Source organism: Bufo gargarizans, chromosome 4, assembly GCF_014858855.1.
Source record: "Bufo gargarizans isolate SCDJY-AF-19 chromosome 4, ASM1485885v1, whole genome shotgun sequence".
Classification (NCBI taxonomy): Eukaryota; Metazoa; Chordata; class Amphibia; order Anura; family Bufonidae; genus Bufo; species Bufo gargarizans.
The window spans coordinates 237,713,112-237,731,656 of NC_058083.1; the positions used below are offsets into that span (position 1 = coordinate 237,713,112).

The following is an 18,545-nucleotide window of genomic DNA, read 5'->3' on the forward strand; positions in this document are numbered from 1 at the left end:
TAGTGACAGAATTAGACTGGGATATGGCCAAAAAATAAACAGACTATTGCTGGTTAAATGCACTTGGTGTGACAGCTTCACCCTGATGTAGGCTTTAGCCAAAAAACAACCACACCATTGAGGGTTAAATGCACTTGGTGACAGGCGCAGCTTGCCCCTGATTTAGTATATGGCCAAAAAATGAACAGACTATTGCTGGTTAAATGCACTTGGTGTGACAGCTTCACCCTGATGTAGGCTTTAGCCAAAAAACAACCACACCATTGAGGGTTAAATGCACTTGGTGACAGGCGCAGCTTGCCCCTGATTTTGTATATGGCCAAAAAATGAACAGACTATTGCTGGTTAAATGCACTTGGTGTGACAGCTTCACCCTGATGTAGGCTTTAGCCAAAAAACAACCACACCATTGAGGGTTAAATGCACTTGGTCGCAGCTTGTGCTGGCGCACCACAAGACACAAAATGGCCGCCGATCACCCCAGAAAAATGTGACTGACAAACGGTCTGGGCAGCCTAAAAACAGTGAGCAATTGAGGATCAGCAGCTCAATGATCCACAGCTGCAGATCGATCAGTTAATCAAGTCCTTTGGAGGAGTTAATCTGCCTAATCTCGCCCTACTGTCGCAGCCGCAACCTCTCCCTACGCTAATCAGAGCAGAGTGACGGGCGGCGCTATGTGACTCCAGCTTAAATAGAGGCTGGGTCACATGGTGCTCTGGCCAATCACAGCCATGCCAATAGTAGGCATGGCTGTGATGGCCTCTTGGGGCAAGTAGTATGACGCTTGTTGATTGGCTGCTTTGCAGCCTTTCAAAAAGCGCCAAGAAAGCGTCACAAAAGCGCGAAGAAAGCGACGAACACCGAACCCGAACCCGGACTTTTACGAAAATGTCCGGGTTCGGGTCCGTGTCACGGACACCCCAAAATTCGAACAAATAACTACCCAAGATTGCGTGTGGAACCCTCAGCCGCCTGGATGTGTGGAGAAGGCGGCTGAGGGTTCCACATGCATCCTTGGGTAGTTATTTGCTTATCCTTTCCACACATAGGTCCGTTTATGCCTTACTTAGGATTTTTATGTCTGATGGCTTCTATTGTCTTATTGGCCTGTTTGTGTGTGGCTTCTCTCTGCAATCTATATACCCATGTGTGTTGACCCCTCAGCCTCCTCTAGGGTTGTTTTTTCCTCACTGAAGGTTTCCCCCTTCCTTGCTGCTATTTTTACACAGTATATTTTTATACATGTTAAATGAATGTATGTTAAATACTCTTTCATGTTTATATATACATGTGTTTGGTGCAAATTTTTGGTGGGTTTAGTACATTGAATTGTTTGGGCTGCTCTAGCACTATATATTCATTATAACCCGGTGATCAAAACTAGTGGGTAATTAAAGTTTAAGAAATATGCTTGCATGGTAAGTGGTTTGTCCTTATCAGGTGCGGATTGGCCATAGACTCCCCAGGGGGCCACTCAAGCCCTCTTGATGGCCGTAGGCCAGGTACATAATGAACTTATGCTCAATGGCCACAGGTGCCCTCATGAACTCAACTGTGATACAGTTGAATATTGTGGTTGGGGTGGCAGTATTTTGAGCTGCCCTGTGGTATTTGGTTCTGCTGGGGAGGTATTTTGTGCTGCACTACGGTATTGCAGGCCCTGCCTACTTCTCTTTTCCCCGCCTGCTTGTTTTGTCCTGTCTTCTGTCATTTTGGACCCGCCTACAACATGGGGCCACTTTTAGTTTTTTTTTTTTTTTCCCCAGGGTTACTTTAAGTTCCCAATCCGCCCCTGGTCCATATCATCTAACAGTGACAAATCTCTAAGATGAATGTCCCAGAACTAGCGGTCTGAACATGATTTCTTCTGAACAGTACTGCTTCCAGCCACCCCCTCTGCTGGGAACTGCAACACAGCTCTATTCAAGTCAATTGAATTATGTTGAAGTGTCCTGCACAGCAGGAGATTGGGAGAGCCACTGTGCATTCTAACTCTGTACAGGAGTCACAAAACTACCCTTAATTCTGAGGATTGTGGGAGTCCCTACAGTTAAACGTCTCCCAATGAAGAAGTGATAGCTTTTCCTAGAATACTTTCTAGTCCATATATCTCTGTACATTAACAAACATTAATTTTAATTGTCACATAAACAACAGATGTAAACTTTTTCCACCTGGTTGGTGGGGGTCTTTAGACCAACATCTTATATTAATGGTGCTATGTTGAGATACCATAGCCCCTTTATATCTTTCTGTTGATGATAATATTTTCATGTTATATTAAAATGTGTTGTTCACTTAATCATATATTAATTGTATTCTTGGTTCACTTTTATTATATTGCATTGCAGGGAAATAGATATGATATAAAATGAGTCTTTGTTCTGTAGCTTTAGTTACTAAGAACTATACTCTGTTTTACTGTGTAAAGTCTCTATGGCCCCATATTTGTAGGAGATGGACTTATTTTAAAGGTTGGCATTGACCTTCTGTATATAATCATTCAGACCTATAGGTCTTAAAATAGATATAGCACCAAAGGCTTGAAATTCTGCAGCAGGGAATAAAATGTGTACATCTGCTAGCAGCAGCAAGAAATGAAATTCTTATAGCACCCAGGTACTTTCTAATCTGTTGCATCCTATAAAATATAAAGGGTAGTTACGTACATTTCCTATGTACAGTAGATGTAAATCTTATGTAATTCATATGTGTTAGGGACATATATCAGTTGTAGAGGACAGCAATAATAAAAAAAAAAGTACTAGGATTATTTGTAGCACTCTGGTTTACTTATAACGCAACATTCTACATTTGTATTCAAACAGTGTAATGTTTGTTTTAAAGTGAAGCATGCATAGTGGTTGAATTCAATATTTCCTAGGGGGCCAATGTCCTGCCGCGGTGAAGGCCCTAGACAATTATGGTCACAGTAATTAAACATTGCTACTGCTTTACAATTGGTGATAAAGATTTAGAGTTTGGAGGACATAAATAATGCTACACTTGACATGTGGACATTGAATTTGATGCAAGTCTCAGCCAGTTTCAAGCAAACTGGAACATGACCCTTTTCCCTCTGCATCTAGAAGCAGCTTGTAGAATGAATACTGAGTATGCCATGAAAGGAATTATTTTTATTATTAACCAGGTTGTGACCCTGGATTTGATCGAATCCATCCATTACCCTCTAGCCTGGCAATATTGTCCAGGGAGGTGCCCAGGTCACCATAGAGCACAGAATAAGAAGAGGCAAAAGCAGAGCACTCAAACACTTTATTCTCCTGTATCTGTTAAATGAATGCACAGAACAGCACTTGGTTGCAACTCTTTCCCATGAAATGCATTGAACCAATTGCAATTTACAAACAGAAAAGGAGACTGTTTACAACAGGGATTCCATCTCTCCTTATGAGGCATGCTTTAACTTACAGTTTAAAAGGTAGCCAGCCATTCATTCAGATATCCATAGAGAGTACAAAGCTGGGTATGGGAAAACAATCAAATCACACGCATGATTGCACAGAGGATGTCATGCATTGTTAAGAAACTAAAGCTTTCCCAGCGCACAGGGGGTTAAGGCTGCTTTTCCAGCCAGCTTCTCTGCACAGTGCATCAATTCATAGTACAATCTCTCAGCCGTGCTCTCAACCTAAACAAAGCAAGAACAAACAGGATGATAATTGTAGCCTTACTGAGAAAATTGCTATTGTTTTCCATGCAGACGAAGAGCGATGCGAAGGCTGATAAGTGTTTACATCATAGCCCTATCAATTAATCTGCAGCACGGAGCACACTGACAACTCTTAGGCCTCTTTCAAATGGGCGTCATGTTTTTTGGCCGGATGCGTTCAGGATGCGTTCAGTGAAAAGCTTGCGATTTTTCATGCGAGTGCTGTCATTTTAGTATGCGATTGCGTTGCGTTCTTGCATTTTTCATGCGCGTGTGGCATGGGTTTTTACGTGCGTGAAAAAAACCTGATCCATCCACTAGATTCACCTGTAACTGCAAAGACAATATAAATAGCCCCAGCATGCAGTGTTTTGTTGGACAGCTCCATTTTTTTTGTGGAGTGGTTTTTGTGTGGTTGGCGTGTGTCTTTGTTATTGGATTATCCTTTGCAGGATGTCCACTTTCACCCTGTCATCAACTGACCATGTCTTTTTGCACTGGCTGGTCTCCCGTTGTTTTGGAGAGCATCCAGAAATGATTGAGGAGGAGCCGCGGAGGAAGCGTATGTGGGTGCATCCTATACTTTCGCAGCGGGCCAGCAAAGGTCTCTTTGTTGGCTTGTGCACTGAGCTCCGTGCGCACCCTCCAAAGTTCTTCAATTATTGCTGAAAAATCCAATACATTAATGTGTGTTTACAGATTGTGATTAAAAAATTAAAAATTGATGGCTCTTTTGTGGCTAATGATGTTTTACACAAATCATAAATCTATATTGTATTGTGTGTGTTGCTGCAAAATAAACACAAATGTTAACAATTATAAACTTGAAAAATAAAAGTGTTTTATTGCACACAATATTCAAATATACTAAGGCTTAAAAAAAATTAAGAAAAACACTCAGTAAACCAATATAAATTATAAATTTACATAACGTCTTGATGGCGACGAGGCTCCTTGATAATAAGGGGCAGAAATTTGTTGCTGTGAAGGGGGCCCAGAGTATTGGCTAGGCCCAGGTTGACTGGACGAGGCTCCCTGATAATGAGGGGCAGAAAATTGTTGCTGTGAAGGGGGTCCAGAGTATTGACTAGGCCCAGGTTGACTGGACGATGGGCCCTGATAAGAAGGTCCAGTGAATTGTTGCTGGGAAGGGGGTCCAGAGTATTGGCTTGGGCCAGGTTGACTGGACGATGGTCCCTGCTAACTATAACTGGGTTCCCCCTGATACTGGGGCACATATGGCGCAATTGGTGGCCCATACTGATCCCTTTGGGGAGGAAATTGTTGGGGGCCCTGTGAGGGCTGACTACCTGGGGGGTGGTGGGGACTAAATATGTTCCCATGATAGCGCAGGCCTTTGAGCGCATCATACATTTTTGTAGGCTCTTGTGGGCGATTAGCTACCTCCAGAACTATTTCAATAGCAGTTCTGGTTCTCATCAGTCGATCAGGATGTAGCTGATGCATAAAATGGGCCAGACTACGGGCAAACATGGCATGATGATCCTCCTGCCGTGCTCTAGATAAATAATCTAGAACTTGCATATTTATGTTGGATTCGGCAGAAGGCATTGCCCGTCGTCTGGCCCTGCTGGGTAGAGCCGGGGGGGGGGGGATTTTCGGCGCCAGATGCTGCAGGAGGCCTTGATGGTGCTGTGCTTGGTCCAGCTCCAGTTTCATGCTGTGCTGATGTGGTGTCCTCCTCCCATGCACTTGATTAGTGCAGGCCCGACTCATCACCTTCCTCCTCTAAAAACCATTAGAAAATAAAAAAAACATATGTTGAAATTTAAATACTTTATTTACATTATAAGTACAGATGTAGCAGGAATAACACACACACTCTTTAACTTGAATGTCTATAATAATCATGTTTTCTTTAACCCCTTCCCGACCGCAATCCGTATATATGCGTGATAGCTGCACATACCCCATGCAGCTACCACGTATATAAACGTTCTGGCAGCTCTTTAATCCAAGCGCTGCAAAGCTTCTGCCCCTGCCCTGCTGCTGTCACGGACAGCATACAGTGCAGTAATGCCGGCAAGGGACCAATCAGAGTGGCCCCTTGCCGGAAATCGATCCGATTGGTTAGTCTGTGCAAACTAACCAATCGGATCGCGGCAGTAAAAAAATGCCGGTTTCAGGCTCTGATCTGCGCTATGCAGATCAGAGCCTGAAATCACAGTGTCCTTGTGCCCACCCCACCGATCTGTGCAGCCCCCCCGATCTGTGCAGCCTCAATCTGCACCCCACCTTGTGTCCACAGTGCCCACAGTGCCCCTCATTGAGTCCGCCCCCTCCCCGCCCCATACATTTATTCCTCCTGCTGCCCACCTTCCTCAATGCTGCCCCCCCCTTCCAGCGCTGCCCCCCGCTCGGTCCCCCTGCTGTGTTTGATGACGGCGGCTCCATTCATGGGGTTAATAGAGGGAGGGGGCTCCCTCTCTCCACCATCGGAGCTGCTGCGCTGCGATGGCAGCCCCGATGGTTGCCATGGCAACCGGCCGCTTTGCAAAAGCGTCCGCTGTTGCCACCTACAGGGCATCTGATTGTATTACACTTTGCAATGCAAGAGCATTGCAAAATATAGTACAGCCATCAGCCCCACTGGATCTTCAAGATCCAAGAGGGACTTGATAAAAAAAAAATGTGAAAAAAAATGAAAGTAAAAATAAATAAATAAAAATGTAAAATAAAATATATAAATAGCCTTTTCATATAAAAAAAAATAAAAAAAATACACATATTAGGTATCACTGTGTCCGTAACAACCGTCTCTATAAATATATCACATGATAGACCCCGTCCGATTAACACCATAAAAAAATAAAATATAAACTGTGTAAAAAAAAGCCATTTTTGTCACCTTACATCACAAAAAGTGCAACAGCAAGCAATCAAAAAGGCAGATGACCCCCAAAATAGTACCAATCAAACCGTCACCTCGTCCTGCAAAAAAATAAAACCCTATTTAAGACAATCACCCCAAAAATAAAAAAGCTATGGCTCTCAGACTATAGAGACACTAAAACATCATTTTTTTTGTTTCAGAAATGCTATTATTGTGTAAAACTTAAATAAATAAGAAAAAGTATACATATTAGGTATTTCAACATCCGTAAAGATCTTCTCTATAAAACAATCACATGACCTAACTCCTCAGATGAACGCTGTAAAAATAAATAGATGAAAACTGTTCCAAAACAGCAAATTTTTGGGTCACCTTGCCCCATAAAGTGTAATAATGAATGACCAAAAAATCCTATGTACCCAAAAATGGTACCAATAAAAACCTTAACACTTTCTGCAAAAAAACAGCCCCTGCACGTCTTTCCTGCATCGGCAGAAAAATTAAAAACATATGGCGTTCAGAAAACCAATCCAGCAAAATCTGCCTTCCAAAAACCGTATGGCATTCCTTTCCTTCTGCGCCCTGCCGTGTGCCCGTACAGCAGTTTATGACCACATGTGGGGTGTTTATGTAAACCGCGGAATCAGGGTAATAAATATTGAGTTTTGTTTGGCTGTAACCCTCAATGTGTTAAAGAAAAAAAATATTATAAAATGGAAAATCTGCCAAAAAAGTGAAATTTTGAAATTTCATCTCCATTTTCCTTTAATTCTTGTGGAACGCCTAAAGGGTTAACAAAGTTTGTCAAATCAGTTTTGAGTAACTTGAGGGGTGTAGTTTCTACAATGGGGTCATTTATGGGGGTTTCCACTATGTAAGCCCCACAAAGTGACTTCAGACCTGAACTGGTCCTTAAAAAGTGGGTTTTCTTAAAAAAAAAAAATCTTAAAAATTTTAAGAATTGCTTCTAAACTTCTAATCATGAAGTACAATGTGTCACGAGAAAACAATCTCAGAATGGCGTGGATAAGTAAAAGTGTTCCAAAGCTATTACCACATAAAGTGACGCATGTCAGATTTGTAAATTTTGACCTGGACACTGGGGCATCAATGACCCTTGGTCATGAAAGGGTTAAGCAAAATGCCTAGAAAAGCTATTGCATAATGCATTTATTAGAATTTAGTAGCATCACATGTGACATGTGATGCTACTAAATTCTAATATGTGACATAAAGCATGTGTGTTTACCCTGCTACATCTGTAACCTATATGTCCATACCATAAATACAACTCCAATGACCATTTCAGTATGACTAAAATTGACTTACGGACGCAGCTCCATTACATCATGCATCTGCTCCCGGAAAAGATAGGGCCTTTTCTTGGGGGGACCAGCCCCGCTCCGCCCACGCTGTTTCATTTCTTTGCGGAACTGGTCCCTGCAGCTCCGCCAACGATTCTTGACCTCTTCAACTGGTAATACAAAGACATGAAAGGAACAGGTATCAATATCAAAATCTATTCATAAAAAATAGTCAATTAGCGCCTATATACTAGGAACACTAAGGTATAACTACCACTATATACTAGGGACACTAACGTATAACTACGACTATATGCTAGGGAGTACTGAAAGGCTCAAACAGGTATACATTGTGTACTTACTTAAATTCCTTCTACTTGGGCCTTGTGTCTTCTCCCAGATTGGGGCAAAAAGATCCTGGGTAACCTCCATCCAGGCGGCATCCTTTTTATAACGGTCCTGGTACTCCCCAGACCGAAGATCCCAGATGCAGGGCCTCTCCTGCACCAGGACAATGAGCTTTTCAAGGTCTATGACGTGTGGTGTTCTGGGCATTTTTGGGCTCCGCAAGGGCTGAAAAGTTGATGCTGCCAACTTTCTCCCTCTTGTTCAGGCACAAAACTGACGCAGACAGACGCTGAGAAACGGCTACTTCCTGTCTTTAAATCCCATGAGTGTTGCTAAGTTACTTGCGTGAAAAACGCAACGCAACACAGTACACCCGGATGCAATGCGTTTTTCACGCAGCCCCATTCACTTCTATGGGGCCTGCTTTGCGTGAAAAACGCACAAAATAGAGCCTGCTGCGATTTTCACGCAACGCAGAAGTGATGCGTGGAAAACAACGCTCATGTGCACAGCCCCATAGAAATGAATGGGTCAGGATTCAGTGCGTGTGCTATGCGTTGAACTCACGCATCGTATCCGCGCGGAATACTCGCCCGTGTGAAAGGGGCCTTAGGCCTCATGCACACAACCATATGTATTTTGCGGTCCGCAAAAAAAGGATCCGCAAAAAATTTGAATGACGTCCATGTGCATTCCGTATTTTGTGGAACAGAACAGCCGTCCCCTAATAGAACAGTACAATCCTTGTCCGTAATGCGGACAATAATTGGACATGTTCTATTCTTTTGCGGAATGGAAATACGGACAAACGGAAGCGGAATGCACACTGAGTACCTTCCGTTTTGTTTGCGGACCCATTGAAATGAATGGTTTTGCATATGGTCCGCAAAAAAAAACGGAACGGACACAGAAAGAAAATAAGTTTGCATTCATGAGCCCTTAGGGTGATTGCAGCTCCTGTTGCAGTATTAATATTTGTCCTGGGAGAGGGCGAGATTCTTGTTTTTGACTCTTTTCTGTTTTTATGCATATTTAGAGCGAGTAGGCTAATTTGCATCTAGCAGATACATTGGAGACGAGAATTTTTAAAGATTCGCTCATCTCTATGTGTGGCTTGCATCTATTTTGCTAACTATTTTGAGAATCTTTCAGCTCCTCCCTGATCCAATCTTCAATCATTTTGGTCACACATGCACATTCTGGCTTTCTCTAGTGATTCAAAGTATCAGTCTTCAATAAATCATTCTGGCGAAGGATTTCAATGAATCGAATCCCCTTTACATCCACTTTGTGCTGCACTCCTCAGCTCTGGGGAATTAAATGGTTAAGAGCTATAATCTCAATCTGTGTGCTCTCCATGTCCCTTGTTCCCCAAGCTGCTCTTAACAGTCGGTGCAGTGGAGGGAAATGAAGGCAGAAAAACTCCCAGACTGAGAGACTAACGTTTTTGGGACGTGCCTGGTTTGAGCAGCTTTGCGACATGTATTTGCAGTCCCATACTGAAACTGACACACTCACACTGCTCCAGTGTCTGTCTCTCTCGCTCTTTCTCTCCCCCCCCCCCTGCATTGCTTCTTCTCGCAGCATTCAAGGAGCTCCCTCCCTCATCACAGAAGGATTAATATAGTAGCTAGCCAGACGATCATCAATACTTTGAAGGAAATAGAGGACAAATGATTAAAACAAGCCCCTTACTTCAGATGCCATCATCAGACCATTAAACGAGCCTGACACACATGCACGCTCTCTCACGCATTCACATACACAGGCTTACAGCTCCTGTGTCTCTCATTCCTCTCCCTCTTGTCCTCCATAATCTCAACATTTAAACAGATTTCTTCAGCATCAGCTAAGGATTTTTTTTTTTTACCTCAGTGGGAGGGAAAAGGCGAAAGAATAACCAAATCAGCAGCACCAGCCTCCTCTCTCTACTGATCATTACCATCCGATAGCTTCAGTGTTCCTCTACCCGCCTGTTCGCTGGATTGTCATGCTGGACTTTCTTTTCACTCAACCTTCAATCAAATCTTCATCCGTGCTTTACTTCCCTTAATTCGTCAAGATTTGGAAAAAGGCTTTGAATGGCGTTGGTTTAATACACCACAGGGAAATGTCTATGGTGAGGTTCATATTCTGATTTAAATATGACCAAGATGGGAGTCAGGGATTCCAACAAAAAGAAGGATTTCCCTCATAGCTTTTGGAACGTGTGTCTGTGATCGTGTCCTGCAGAGATAACCACAGATTTGGATTGGAAGGTAAGGTTCCTTCTGTGTTTTCTTCTAGTCATGTCTTCCAAGAAAATGAGTCTGATGACATGGGGTATATATCCCTTATATTATTATCTATAGTTTTAAAGTTGGTTGAGTACATGCATAGCCTCCAAGTGTAGGCACTGGGATGTACAGTATAGATGCTAGGAGAATCTATCATAGGTGCTGCCAGTGGTGAGAGGATAGTCCACATATCATAATCTTTAATTGATGTTTTTCCTTGTCAAAACACTCAGAAGAGCATCAGCCCAATTCACAAACCTGAAGCATTGATTCCCCCCATTATGTTTAACCCCTTTTTGTTAACTACAGTAAAGCACAAGCAAACCCATCTAGAATTAGGAGGTCAATAGGAAGTGAAAGGAAATCTACATTAGTCCTACACTTACAAATGTGGCAGCAGAGGCATGGCACCGGCCATGTTTCAGTAACAAAGTGACACTTGAAACATCTGATGGGGGAATGCGAACTAAAATGCATGTTTGTATTATCTAGATGAACTATTAGTGACAAAATGGGAGATGCACTGTGTTCAAGGGAGACAGCCGTTGATGTTCAAGTAAAGAAAACAGGAAGGCGGCTAGATCAGCTTAACTTGGCTCTTTTGAGCCTTTGAGGATAATTAAATATCTTCAGATAGTATGAAACCCAAGGGAATGATTCTATAAGGAAACACTGTTAAACCTTTCATGACTGCCATGTCTATTTCTAAAATCCCATTTGGCATGCATGGCATGAACAAGTCAATACACAATACCAAAAAAATGCTGTAATGCATACCTTTTCCTTACTATTCTGCAGTTAAAGAACATTTCAGAGATTTGGCGACTGATTACACCATGTAGATATTGTCACGTTGGTACTCAACGCCTACACTATCCTGAATGACACTGCGCAGAACTGCATTGCCTGCAAGAGGGAAAATACAAGGGATCTGTTGTCTTCTGGCATTTCATACATGCTTCCCAAGATCATTAATTTAACAATGCCATAACAACTAATGTGAAATATAGAATACATTTATGATCCTGGTTTAAAAGGCACACTCTCTGTTCCTATGGAAATTTGCTGCTCTTTGTACGGCTGGTAGGCAGCTGTTCTAGCATTTGGAAGTCCTAGACATTAATGTAAGCATGTTTTTCTTCTTTCTTTGTGGATAAAGTCTAATTAGCTCTTCCTGACTGATGGCCCAAGCAATCATTCTTAAAACCTTTTTTTTCTGCTACTTACACCATGAATAGATAATGGACTGTTCAATGCATTTTTATCTGATGACATAGACAGAGACAGGATTAAACTCAGTACATAGATGTCTCCTTCCTGTGTGATACTGGAGCTAACTGGAACCTAACACATTCAACTTTGCAGTCATTCGGTAGGCTTGCATCTGAAGTATAAAGCTTAAGGGTTGTTTTCTCAAATGAACTTGTCTGTGTTTGCATGTGCATGTTTTCCCCCTAAATTGAGGTAAAGACACTAAGGGTTAACATTAAGATGGTCAGTGTGCATGCTATGTTTGTCAAGAGACTAGAAGGCAATGTGAATCATTTGTATGCAGTTTTGATGGAGCAAATTAATGCAACATGGCTTTGGCTATGGGAGAGCACATCTGCAAAATCACATAAAGCTATGGCAGACAATATGTTCAGGAGTAATTAACTGCTTGATTTCTACCTAAGTGCACTACTTTGGGGTGTTAAACAGTACTCTCATTAGCATTTGCTCCATGCAGAGCAATTAATTCTCAAAACAACTCTTTTTCCCAAGAGCTTATGTCATTTTACGTTGCACTTCATGGCTTCATTTGTAGAGAAGGATCTTGAGCAGGCTTACATGCAGACAGCCATCAGTGTCAATTTGCCACTATGTGCTTTATTAACACTTAAGCAATCAGGACACCTCTTTTTAAGATGGCATTTCCTACTATTGTTAGAAGCCCAATGAATGGATCAGATTCTTGTTCTAAATCTATCTTTATTTCTTATTTCTCTACAGTGCCCACATTTGTATATATAGTGTAACCAGATCCCTTGCTGTCTTATGAAATACATGCATGAGAAGATTTTCAGGGAAAAGAGATGTAGAATCCTTTATGGTGATAAATGTATCTTGCGTACAATGTCCTATGTCATTGCGACACTTATTAAATGACAGCGCTTTTGCGAACCTTGTGTATTTATGATACACCTAAATGTAACCTTAATGTTAGCAAAGTAATGTTTTATGAAATATTATTTTATCTATTTTTTCTAAAGGAAGCACAGACAACCTCCACATGGTGGCACTGTTTGCACGCGATTAAATCAATCCCATGCTTGGAAAATAAAATAAAAAAATATATATATATACTCTCCCTTCTTTTTGAAAAGGTTTATTTTTAAGCTAGCTTGAGTCTTGAAAACAGCTGTCTGGAATATTGTCAGGAGCCCAATTTTCAAATGCTTGCAGAATTATACTTGCATTTTAATTTTATTTTGTTTTTTACAGGCCAAATGACATAGGATGAAGGCTGTTCGTAATTTGTTGATTTATATATTTTCCACCTATCTACTGGTTATGTTTGGATTTAATTCTGCCCAAGACTTCTGGTGTTCAACATTAGTAAAAGGAGTCATTTATGGATCGTATTCGATAAGCGAGATGTTTCCCAAAAACTTTACCAACTGCACCTGGACGTTGGAAAACCCAGATCCGACCAAATATAGCATCTACCTGAAATTTTCCAAAAAGGACTTCAGCTGCTCTAACTTTTCTCTTTTGGCTTACCAGTTTGATCACTTCTCTTATGAGAAAATACAGGATCTTTTGAGAAACAACAATTCCATAATGCAGTTGTGCGACACAAAGAATGCCTTTGTTTTTCTCCACTATGATAAAAATTTTATTCAGCTACGTCGGATATACCCACTTGATTACAATGGATTACACAAAAGGGATGATGAAGACCAAAAATCCTTTTTGGAGTTTCTGGTATTGAATAAGGTGAGCCCCAGTCAGTTTGGGTGCCATGTCCTGTGCACTTGGTTGGAGAACTGCTTAAAATTGGAAAATGGCAAAACAGAGCTTTGTGGAATTATGTATACAAAATGCACCTGTCCCCAGCACTTGGGAGAATGGGGGATAGATGATCAGTCTTTGGTTTCTCTAAACAATGTTATATTGCCCCTGAATGAGCAGACTGAGGGCTGTCTGACACAGGAACTTCAAACCACGCAGGTCTGCAACTTGTCAAAGGAAGCAAAACGCCCACCCAAAGAAGGTAGGTGTTGAATTTTATCACTTTCCTTTAAATTCCATACATAGTCAAATGCATTGATTTCTTTTAGCATTGAATTAAGATGGCACATGAAACAGAATGAGCTTCATACATTTTTTTCTGTTTTTCCATGCACAGTAATACTAGTTCATTCCAAAAGGAAGGGTCTACATAGCAAGCAATAAAATGCAAGTGCAGTGTGAACTTTATACCCCTTATTAACCATGTGCAGAAAATCAGTGTATTGACATCAGGCTACTAGCCCTTTATACAGAAAGTGGTTAATAGGGCTATATAATGAAGCCAAGTCTGGCAGTTTAAATCTTATCATTTGTAATGGATGTAGACATGTGAAATGAGTTTCCTATTACAGAGATTTGTGCTGTACTAAAATCATGCAAGGCTCTTATACTAATGTCTGCATGGAAAGCAAAGCAATCAAAAATAGTATGGTTCACATCCATAGAGAGATCAAGTAATTAATTAGTTCCAGGTACAGCGAATTAACACTGCAAGCCCTCACATCTTTTCAGGCCATTTGCAATGATTGAACCATGTTGTTACCTTTAACATCCTGTTTGCCAAACTGACCTATGACATATCACTTTACAGTTTTTATGTGACCTGCTGCTGTATTAAGTTATGTGTTGGACATAAATTGATATATACACACATATATTTATAGAGTACTCTATATGGGCAGTAAGCTGGCAAAGCCATTGAAGCAACATCTTGGGCATTCTCCATTTTCTGTAAATTCTCTAATGGTATCTCTATACTGTATGTTGGAAAGGATTTGGAATTCTACTTTAAAATGAGGAATTCATGTCATTAACAGGGAATGAAATACTTTTTTGCAGCTATATATTTGCATGGCAAGTTAAAGCCCATCCTATCAATTTGGGGTATAAACCCCACCACTACGTTCAATCTTCTAAACTGACTATAAAATTTCAGCAATCAATAGTTCATTCTCTTTCTCCCTCTACTTACGTATGTATATTTTGAGCTCCCCAAAGAGCAATTTGTATATGTTTTTATTGGAGCATTTGTCATCCCCCCAAAAAAAAACTAAAAGTATTTGCTCACAAAAAGTATTTGCTCACAAAAATATGAAATAGCTGCAAAATCTAATATGATCAAGCTTTCCAAATTGGTGGAAATGTGGTTCTACGTAACCATGACATAAGCAGAGATTAAGGCCTCATGCAGGGCCTTTAGCCATATGAAGGTTATTATAACCAATGTTTGATAGTTGCTAAAAAAAGATTCAACATTGAGAAAAAAAAGTTAAATAAAATGTGAAATGTACAAGCTAGACCTACAGTTATATTACTTAGTTGGAATGGCAAGTCATTCTGGCATAGAAAGTAGAGATTTAGGAGCAATTACATTTGCTTATGTATGATTCTTACTATTCAATAAGTTATCAACACTTCTATAAAGATGGGATTTTCCCTACCGCTATGGAAGATAATGAAAACCTTAAAGCTACAAGAGGAGACATAATCAACTGCAGCTATCTGACCCTATGAGACTAATCAACTGCACTTTTAAAGGAATATATTGAATGCATTTCATTACTGATGAAAGGCAGAATGCATTATAGCCATTCTCTAGGCGTTAGCACACAGGCAAGATAAGGATTGATCTTTAGGTATATAGTGGAAATCTCAGTAGAAAACATTCTGCTGGTTTTGAAGTACAAGGATTGCTTCAGTTTCTTGTTGCACCTTATTTCCTGTTAATTACATTTTATCTATGTGTACAACAGAAGCCATAGACCAACTCCTAGAAATAAGTCTTTGTTAATACTGAATATCCTAAAGAATGATAGGTAGTATCCAATCTATAGCAATATAGTGTTTTTTTTGTTTTGTTTTTTACATTGTACATACTATGGAGTATGTAGAACTTTAATATATTGAGAGATAAGACATGTCATATGAAATAGTTTACACGTATTCCATAATACCCATATAGCAAAAGATAGGAAAAGGTCTTGACTAAACCTCAGATGACAAGATTTTGATGGTGACCATTGAGGTTTTTCATATCAGCAGTGGGTTTAATTGTGTCTTTGAATAAATCCATCTATAGACCGTCCATTAGGTTGGTGGCTGCCTTATGATACGAGAAATAGAATAGCCATTTTTTGTTAATATACCTGATGATGATTAGCAAGGTAGAAGCCATGGTTTTAGGTTGTTTACCCCCTGCACAGTTGTTAAAGTTCTCTCTGGGATTATAGCAGCTTTCTGCATTAATTGCTGCAGTTATTTGCGAGCAGTTTCATTATAAATAATTGGCTCTTTAACCTCCCCGTTGGGAAGCTTAGACACAGCTTTGCCTCTTCCATACATGACTGATCATTCCACAGGGCTGCAGCAACTCATATCAGTCTGAATGCATCACTTCACGCAAAGGCGCAATTTATTTCTCCCAAAGGTTTGAAAGCCATCTGACATTTTATAGAACTTTACATACAACTTGCAGTCCTAAGATGTGCATTTTTGATGATTATAGACAGAATTCAAAAACTATGTGAAAATAAAGGCCTCATTTGACAGTGTTAAATATTATGAAGATTTTCTTGCAAAATACTAATAGTATATATGCAAATATGAAGCAAAGGATTAACGGTAGGTGCATTGAGTGGCTCATCAATGACCTCTTGCCAAAGCCAATCATATTATTCACATAATGGGGGTTTATTTGCACAGGATTGGGCATTCAGTGTACAGCTTGGTGCTGTTATCATATGAAAACAATAACAGTACATAACTGATGTGCAGAATATGCCCCGACTGATCTATGATTATTTATAAGATCGTATGCAAAATGTTTCAACTGTATGATTATTTGCTGAGAAATCTGACGCATGCTATAAGAATGACTTTAGAAATGTAGTAAACATTAGATGGTGTTGTTGAGAGAAATGACCGTCCTACAAATCTGTCATACAGTACTTGAACATGGATAACAAGAACATATGAAGCTTCTTGCAACCTCTGAGGGCAAGCTAACGTCTTTATTATGAAAGCCTAATTAAAAGACAAATTTAAGTAGTTAAGACATCTCTTTTTTCCGATCACCAGGATATTCCACAGAGGCATGTTTATCTGGAAGTACATCTCAAAAGGCGTTTTCAAATATCTATAATGAATACATTAACATTGATATTTCTAATGGCTTTGGAAGAGTGACTTTGCAATTGATTCATGGAAACTACATTAGAGAGCGTAATAGAGGCTATAGAATACACAGTTGCTGATCCAGAAAAAGGCATATGCTAGAAATCACATTACTGGTAGATATTAGGTTGAGAAATGTTCCAGTAGTCCAACATGTGCGCTCTCATCAGAAGCAAGCTTTCGCATATGTTTCCCCATTAAAATTCATAGTGTGTGCCATTCCCTTTACATGACATTTAACCATGAAACCAATAACCAATCTCCTGCATGTGAGCTAAATAATATAACGGATAGGATTATATGAAGTTTGCTTGCTCTGCTTAACTCTTCATGTAAAAATATTTGTCTACATTGAAAGAAGGTATGGAATTGTTGTCATAGTTTGTGAACATGGATGCTTCAGAAAGTAAGATATAAAGATTATGTATGGCCATTTTTAATTCGGATCAAGACTTGGCAGAACAAGACATCAATCAAAAAAGTAAAATGATTTCCGTCTGCTGAATGAAATAACATTCATGTGCTATTATGTGGTACCATATTATATGTTGAAGAATGTTTACTATAGTTTGACACAGGCGTCAGGGTAGGAACAATTAGTAGTCAACCAATTGGCATGTTTCTGTTATGTTTTTAGGGTGTACAAAGCATGATTGCTACTGTATTTCCAAGTTATCTTCATATGATGTTTATAAAACCCTTATGGGCCTTGCTAAGTAGTTTTGGGTGGGTGGACTAAATAAACTAACTTTGTTATTCATTAAAAATTACACAGATCTAATAAAATGAGGAATACGACTGTTTTAAGCTAAGCAATGCATTATAGTTGTGGTTGATCAGTCAATAGAAATTATTTACCAATATCAGGTTATAGCCTTCAAATTATTTCAGGACATAGGATAAAACACCATGCATTGTGGGTAAACTTACTTAAGTGTCCCATGCTGATATTTTGCACATTTTAGTGGAAACATTACTCCCAAGGATATAAATACAGAGAGTGCAGTGATTGAGGTTGCTCATGGGTGGTTTGGTTGGGGTTGTGCTGGTTTGGGTAACAGCTTCTCTGCTACATGGTGGACAGCAGATAACATATGCAGTATCCTGTTAAAAAAATGTATACTTGGGGACCCAAGAGGTTATTTTTTACCCCCAGGATTTGTATATTGATGGCCTCAGGATAGACCATCAATATCATATTAGCAAGGGCTAACATCATGTACCCCCACTGATCAGCTGTTCTGCAGTAGCTCTGATGCTGGAAGTGTTGGAGTCAGAGTCGATGTTGGTGTCAGAACTACATAGCTATACTGGCTGTGTAGTTGATGGGGCTGGTTACTGCAGCACTGCAATAAACAGTTATGTCCACTAGAAAACAGATGGACAGGGGCGTAACTATAAGGGAAGCAGGGGAAGTGGCTGCTTTGGGGCCCTGACCCAGAAGGGGCCCATCCAGGAGGAGGAGGACTAAAAGATTTTGTCAGGGCCCCCTCAACAGTATTACCCAATTAAATTATATACAGTTACAGTATAGACAGTGTAGAAAACGGAAGGAACAGCTGCCGGGCCTGGTCTGAGAGAATGATCTTTACTAGCCACTGGAATAGGGGCAGCATGAAAGGAAAAAAGGGTTGCAAAAA

The 18,545-nt window shown here is 40.3% G+C and overlaps 1 protein-coding gene across 2 annotated transcripts in view; it reads left to right on the forward strand.

Annotated features, from left to right (window-relative positions):
* Nucleotides 1–9,824: 9,824 nt before the first annotated feature.
* Nucleotides 9,825–18,545, forward strand: part of ADGRB3 (adhesion G protein-coupled receptor B3) — a 1,058,998-nt gene continuing 1,050,277 nt past the window's right edge. For both annotated transcript variants that reach the window (XM_044289463.1, XM_044289464.1), the window contains exons 1-2: nucleotides 9,825–10,440; nucleotides 12,943–13,714. In XM_044289463.1, the coding sequence (XP_044145398.1) occupies nucleotides 12,958–13,714 (757 nt within the window). In that variant the 5' untranslated portion in view covers nucleotides 9,825–10,440; nucleotides 12,943–12,957. The remainder of the gene's footprint in view (nucleotides 10,441–12,942; nucleotides 13,715–18,545) is intronic.